This window comes from Cynara cardunculus (assembly GCF_001531365.2).
Source record: "Cynara cardunculus var. scolymus isolate 2C chromosome LG 11, CcrdV1, whole genome shotgun sequence".
NCBI lineage: Eukaryota > Viridiplantae > Streptophyta > Magnoliopsida > Asterales > Asteraceae > Cynara > Cynara cardunculus.
The window spans coordinates 21,726,959-21,734,252 of record NC_037538.1 but is presented as its reverse complement, the minus strand read 5'-3'; the positions used below and the strand labels follow the sequence as shown (position 1 = coordinate 21,734,252).

Below are 7,294 nucleotides of genomic sequence, written 5' to 3'. Positions count from 1 at the left end.
TTAAAAACAACTCATAATGCATTAAGTACTGCTACTTTATGCATTTAGTCTTAAAATCTTTTAATCTACAATTAAAATAACATATAGTGCACATTATTACATTTTCTTTTCATGTTCACAGATACTTTTGATGCATTTCACTCATGTCTTCACCCTCTCATACCTCTATGTCTTCTCTCCATCCCCCAAGGTGAGATTCAAACTGATATTCACCATGAATTATTAAAAGTTCTCTCATTCATCTCCCGTTCAATTGCTCTAGAACTCTCGGTCTCACTCTCGATATCTTGATTCTTTGCTCTTAGTGTAAATCGAAGACATTTGTAGAGTCGTTTAAGTATATTGGATTGTAAACTGTCATACAATTTTTTTCGTCGATAAACTGTAATTGGAACCATAACTTTTATTCATTCAAATTGTATTAATATGTAAAGATCAAGTGTAACTTATATTATCGTTAAATATTCTTTAATAAAATCAGTGAAACTTCAAAATCGTTAAAATTCACGGCTACCATCACATTATGCGAATACACGACTAATCATTTAAAATAAGAAAGTATAATGATTTTTTCATTTAAAAATAATAATTTAAAAACTAAACCATGGAAATGAAAAAAATATGTTAGACTAACTCACCACATCCAAAAATTGAACGCTTATGTTTCAAGAATCACCATAACCCATCTGTTTCTGTCAATGGGCCCGATTTCAAGGTTCCAACCCTACAATTTCAGATTTGTGTAGCAGGAAACGTGCGTCTCAACTCTCAACCCATTACCCATCCTTCCAACTCTCAAGTCTCAACTACTCTTTCTTTCTTTTTTCCCTTTCTGAAGTTAGTCGGTGATTTTCCCCCTTTTTACCCTTCTGGGATCACCACCATCTGCCGTCTACTTTTGAGCTGTTTTATTCAATTATTACTGATCATGTGTTCATCTCCTTCGATTCCTCAACACATTCTTTAAATAATTTTGCTGTATTACCTGTAATTTGTAAATCATTAATAGCTTTTCCCTTCTGGGTCTTGTCCATGGATGAAACAGTTTGCTTTTCTTTCTAGTTTTCAGTTGTTGTCGTATTTACTAACATCCATTATTACTCCCAAAAAGCTTTGACTTCTTTTTCCAGCCATTGTCACTTTCAGTATCTTGCATTCCCATTAAATATTTGCTCTACATTCAGGTATCGGGGACCGATTTTAAGATTTCTCGTATTCGTATAAGAAATCAGGGATCTGGGATTTCGTTTAAATTTTCTTTTCTTCAACAGCGATTTGATGTGATGTGATGTGAATTGAACTCATCAACAAAAAATGGCTACCTTGGTCCCTGGAGTGTTATTGAAGTTGCTTCAGCATATGAACACGGATGTGAAGGTTGCTGGAGAACACAGATCATCTTTGTTGCAAGTTGTGAGCATTGTTCCTGCTTTAACTGGTGGTGAGCTCTTTCAAAATCAAGGGTTTTATCTCAAGGTATCAGATTCATCTCATGCCACATATGTATCTTTACCTGATGAAGATATTGATCTGATTCTAAGTGATAAGATCCAATTGGGTCAGTATATACATGTTGAGAGGCTTGAATCAGCCACTCCAGTCCCAATCTTGCATGGGGTTCGTCCTGTTCCTGGCCGACATCCATGTGTTGGAACCCCTGAAGATATAGTTGCAACCCATAATTTAGGGTTCCTCAATAACAATGGCAGTTCCACAAATTCATCATCTGGTTCTAAATTACCCTCCAAAAAGGATACTAGTTCCACACTAAGATCAAATAGTAGACTTAAAGAAGAGCTAGTGGATAGTAAGAAACCTGCAGGAACCTTGGGAAGATCTAAATCTCAATTGGCAAAATTGGTATTGAATACAACAGAATCAAGGCAATCTTTGTTAAAAGTCAAACCATCCAATTCGAGGTCAATTCCTTCGTCTCCCACGAGTTGTTACTCGCTGCCTACTTCTTTTGAGAAGTTTTCCAGTGGGATTAAGCATCAGTCAAAGATCAAAGGATTGGATAAGGAAATTGGTAAACTGAATTTGGGGGAAAAAGCAACTCCAGTTCGTGGCGCAAGTCCGAGTGCGAAGAAGTCTGGGATCGGAAGCTCAATAAAGAATTTTGTTCAGGGTATCGAGTTGGGGCCCAAGGCTCTAAGGAAGAGCTGGGAAGGTAATATGGATATCAAGACTCCAAGATTGAAAGTCACCAAGAATGATTCAAAGCCTGATGCCCGGAGTACATCTGTGAGTTATTCATTCACTCCAATCTGTTCGGCATTTCTATTTGAATACAACTAAGATTGGTTCCATTGATTTTTTCATATTCTCTTTGCCTATGATTGAGGAAATTAGATGATTAAAGTTGTTCCATGTTTACTATCTTTAATTGCTTATTTAACTTTCACCATGATAATGTCTCTAAACATATTTCAAGGAGTTACGGGGACATCTTTTTCTTCTGTTTTCCAATTGATTAGGGACTTGTGACTCACAATTGTGTTTAAATGAGGATCATTCGAAAAGTATGTAATTTCTTAGCTTCTTTAATTAGTATTTTTATATTCTTTTGAATAGCCTGTGCTGGCGTGTGGTATTCTTAAATGGCATCACAGAGGGAAAAAGGGGCATAATTTAGGTATGAGGGGTTTGAATTATCAATTTGCCTTGATCATTCTGACTTTTCCGACTCTTTATCTCTAAGGAAATAGTTTACACAAAATAGAGAGAAATCTGGTGGATCCCATTATTTAGATATGAAAACATTTTGATGAAGGAAATGTCACAATTTTTATGAGACATCCCAGAAAAGAAAGTTTAGCTATTCTCTTAGGTTGGAGGGAATATTTGTTTTCATTCCTGACCCCTTTGATGCAAATGATCCTTCAACACAGGTTCCAAGAAAATCTACAAGTGAAAGGATGCCATCTAGAGATGAGGATAATAGAGTACAATCGAATGTGAAGTCATCTAAAGAGGAAAGCAAGGTTCGGACACCTGCAAAGAGAGCTACGGCAGTTGGAGATTTAGTTGATCACGAGCATTCAAATAAGCAAAAACAATCATCCGGCAGGAAGTCATCGGCAGAGGCATTGACAAATGGTCTACCAGGAAACTTTGTCAAGGTCTCTCTTAGTAACAGGCGATTGACAGATGGAGGCGCTTCTTGGTCTTCACTCCCGTCTTCTCTTGCAAAGCTTGGAAAGGTACATTTTTCCCTTAATTTGTTTCTCAAGGGTATTTTAAGTTCCATTTTCTATTTTGAACTTTTTTGAAAACTTGTATTGATAGCTCAACTGGTAAGACTTTGACTTTGTTCCCATTGGTCATCGGTTCACGTCCATCAGGGCCACTGGACGTTTGTCTGGCTGTTAATTTCAGGGCCTTGTGGGATTAGTGGAGGTGTGTGCAAACTGGCATGGACACCCATAATTATCCAAAACAATAACTAACTTATTCCATGTCTTCTTATGGTTGTCGTGCTATGTTTTGTAGGAAGTCCTGAAGCATAGAGATGCTGCCCAAATTGCTGCCATAGAGGCGATGCAAGAGGCATCAGCTGCAGAAAGCTTACTTCAATGTATAAGGTACTATAGAAATATAAGGTTTTTAGTGCTCTGTTGCTAAACCATCCAGCCTCTCACATGTATATTCCTCAAATATACTGCTGCAACCTAAGAATTCTTAGTGTTCGTAAGCTTATATGATTAGTTTGTGACAGTAAACTGTAAATTTATCAATTGTAGTTACATTTGTTGGGCCATACAGTTGTTAAGATTAGAGTATAAGAAAAGATATTATTCATCCATAAGTTTTAGGAATGGAATCAGTATTTGGCAAACTTAATTGGTTGGCCTCGTTGGAGTTTATAGAGACTTGAGACGTCAGGTTCAGGTTCGAATCATATTAGATATTATCAACTCCTTAAAGGTAATGTTGCCCGAAGGTCCAAGGTTTGCCTAACCCATCTGAATGGGTGCTTTGTGTGGACAAGGTGCGCTAAAAGTGTCGGTTATCATCATGATTATTAAAAAAATTAGAATCAATATTTGGTATGTTAATAATGTGCATTTTTTAGATTTAAGGTGACCACACATAAATATGGTGGTAGTCTTCCCTCCCATGAAAATTATAGTGTTGCTTGCCACAATTAGTAAAGAGTTTTAATAGCTTAGTTGCCAAATATCTAAATACCATTTTTTATTACAACTGAAAACTAGAAAGAAACGCAAACTTAATTGTTTGTACTAATGCTAATAGGAAAAAACGTAATTTCAGCAACCAACTTTCCTAAAAAGGGAAGTGTCTGTTTGTGTGTTTGGAGCGAGCGGTAGACTTAATTGTTCCACTATAATTATATTCTCCTCACACCATGTATTTGAAAATGGCAAGGGTAGTGCACCTTTGCGAGCTTTCATGACTCAAACCCATAACCTTTTGGTCCCAAAGGATTAACCTTCCCTTTTGCTCCAAGGCTCCCACTAGAGGTTGTATGCCTCTTATATGAGCGGCCATGGATTAAAGTCTGTAAAAGTTTGGTTTACTTTTTGAAGATTTTGTCCATTTCATTTATTTGTGGCTAATTTGTCTAGGCGAAGGATCGTGTGAGAAGTAGAGTTAAAAGTGAGAAGCATAAGAAGGGATCTGGACCCTTGATCACCTTTAATCTCAAACACACCCATGAATCATGCTTGATACGGGGATTGATCTGGTGCACCCGGTGCATCTCGTCCTAATGTGCATCCAAGGGTGGAAATCTCTTCATATGCTTCTCACCTTAACTCTCCTCACTGGAACCGAACCCTTGTCTTATATATGCCAAAAGAAATCGTTCCTTGTCATATTTGGTCAAAAGCATCCTTCCCCTTCAAACTTCGTCTAGAGAGTACTTAAACCAAACCAAACAAGCTTAGTATGTCCCACCCAAAGGTGGGATTTGGGGGTGGAATGTCTGATCTCTATCCCAAAGAGTAGAGTGGCTATTTTCGTGAAGACCCAACTTGTGCTTCTGAATCATATCGGTCTAAAGAATACTTCTCAGATCTAAATCATAATGGTCATAGATTTTGATGTCCACATTGCTTGTAGTCGTTCCTTATTCGAAAATTTAGCTATGATACAGAGAAAGTGGCCACATTATGCTTGAATCACCCATTTCTATTTTTATAGGACACTTGTTTTTATAAGACATTTTTTCAAATAATGTTTTAATAAAAATATTAATAGGATGCTTTTTTTTCAACATTGTCCTAAACAATTTGTTAGTACGTCCAAAAATATCCTATTTACATAAGATGCACAATTGATTAGCCCCATAAACTTAAGTCCTATAAACCACTTCATTAGGACATTTAGACATATTTGGCTTCCTGTAAAGCCGATTTTGTTGTAATGACCCGCATCATAATTCTAAATGTCGTTATTTATTTTGGCAGCACGTATTCTGAGCTGCGCTCTTCCGCAAAAGAAGATAACCCGCAGCCTGCTGTGGAGCAATTCTTGGCATTGCATGCTAGTTTGAATAACGCTCATCGGATTTCTGAATCTTTATCCAAAACGACAACTCTATCATCAGATCATGAAGACAACCCATCAGAAGAACAATTGAAAGTTTCTTCAGAAAGGCATAAACAAGCAACTTCTTGGGTCCATGCTGCCATGGCTACCAACTTATCATCCTTCTCGGTCTATAGCAAACAAGCCAAGTTAACCTCTTTGATTTCACCATCTTCAACAACGGATCCATCCCCCAAGACTCTTCGGCCTGTCCTAGTACTTGAGGGGTCCACCACCAATTCTGCATCACCCAAAACCCAAGTCAAACCCCGGCAGTCTAAGATAGTCAACTCATCAACTCCACGAAGACAAACGGCTGGATTGGTTGTTCAGCAAAAGCCAAGAATCCAACCTCCACCAGAATGGGAAAGAGGTGGTGGTTTTGATGAGGCAGTCGACTTGGCGCAAAAGCTGAAAATGGAGTCTCAGGATTGGTTCTTGGGGTTCGTTGAAAGATTCTTGGATGCTGACGTGGACACCTCTAACACTCTATCAGACAACGGTCAGATTGCAGGCATGCTGAGTCAGCTAAAGAGCGTAAACGACTGGTTAGATGCAATCGGATGTGGCAAGGATGAAGAAGAAACTTCTTGTCATATATCCCCAGAAACTATTGAAAGGATAAGGAAGAAGATTTACGATTATCTGCTTACACATGTAGAATCTGCTGCAGCTGCACTTGGTAAACCCTAAACCATGATTTGAAGATGACTCATATATATATATTTTTTTGTATATAAAATTACTCAGCACAGCAGGTAGGTTGGGTTGGGTCGGGGGTGGGTATAGAAGATGCAGTGTTGACAAAATTTGATTATGAAGAAAGTTATTGAATTGGGAGTATTTTTTATGTTTGATTTGTTGTTTTTGTTTTGGAAAATTGTTAATTGAACACTACAGAAATTTGCGCAGAAATGATGCTTAAACTTGCAGGGAAATGAATATTTGGTTTAATTCAATGTACTGTTAATTTTTATGATGGTATTTGGATATTTGATCAATACGAACGAGGGCAGTGGGGTCATTGTGTACTGAATTCGCTTTTCACATAAGTGTTTTTAGAGCAGGATGTTGTGGGTCAGTTGAAAGAAACTTGCACAAGGTTGAAGAGGTTTGATTGGGATTTGGAATGAAGAACCTGATTTTGGTTTTAAATTTTGTTATATTAGGATGGCAAGGGACGTTTACCAAACGCTTACCAGGGTAAACGCTTACCAAGTAAGATTACCTCACCGGATGAATATGGCAAGGACCAAGAATCTTACCCGGTAAGAGCGAGACAAGGACCAAGAGTCTTACCCGGTAAGTGAGGGCGACGACTCTTACCATGGTAAGCGCTTACCGGGTAATTTGTTGCATACGATGTCGTTTTGATGGACTAAAATCTTACCTAGTAAGTAAATATTAGTGTTAAATTTTACCGGTAAATGTTTGGTAAACGACCCCTAATATAGTAATTTTGTCCGAGGTAAAAGAAAACCTTTATCTTTGTCCTAATTTGTCAATCTCGTTCCTGTTCCATGTGATATCAAATACGAGACTATCTTTTTATCTGGTCTCATCCTATATAACGTGTTCCCTAAATGAACCAACTGATTGTATGGGTTGTGAAAAATGTAAGCATATGCACATGCCCATGCACTCATTTGGTGTTTATATATCGACACACATGGATTGGTCTGCAAGCACATGGTGGGGAGATATATATATATATATATATATATATATATATATATATATA

The 7,294-nt window shown here is 37.6% G+C and overlaps 1 protein-coding gene across 2 annotated transcripts; it reads left to right on the top strand.

Moving 5' to 3' along the window:
• Positions 1-929: 929 nt before the first annotated feature.
• On the top strand, positions 930-6,488 carry LOC112521884. 2 transcript variants are annotated; one of them, XM_025130880.1, is made up of 5 exons: positions 930-1,184; positions 1,272-2,244; positions 2,892-3,203; positions 3,493-3,584; positions 5,433-6,488. In XM_025130880.1, exons 2-5 carry the CDS (start codon positions 1,315-1,317, stop codon positions 6,244-6,246), a joined length of 2,148 nt encoding a protein of 715 aa, XP_024986648.1. In that variant the 5' UTR covers positions 930-1,184; positions 1,272-1,314; the 3' UTR covers positions 6,247-6,488. The 2 variants fall into 2 exon arrangements, with proteins under 2 accessions (XP_024986648.1, XP_024986647.1); XM_025130879.1 differs by having other exon boundaries at positions 930-2,244.
• Positions 6,489-7,294: the final 806 nt, after the last annotated feature.

What these genes read in the sequence shown, in the direction of transcription:
- LOC112521884 (XM_025130880.1), top strand. Translation starts at nt 1,315, where the DNA reads ATGGCTACCTTGGTCCCTGGAGTGTTATTGAAGTTGCTTCAGCATATG. An exon ending in CTGATGCCCGGAGTACATCT is followed by an intron (nt 2,245 to 2,891) that starts GTGAGTTATTCA and finishes CCTTCAACACAG; the next exon opens with GTTCCAAGAAAATCTACAAG. An exon ending in CTCTTGCAAAGCTTGGAAAG is followed by an intron (nt 3,204 to 3,492) that starts GTACATTTTTCC and finishes TATGTTTTGTAG; the next exon opens with GAAGTCCTGAAGCATAGAGA.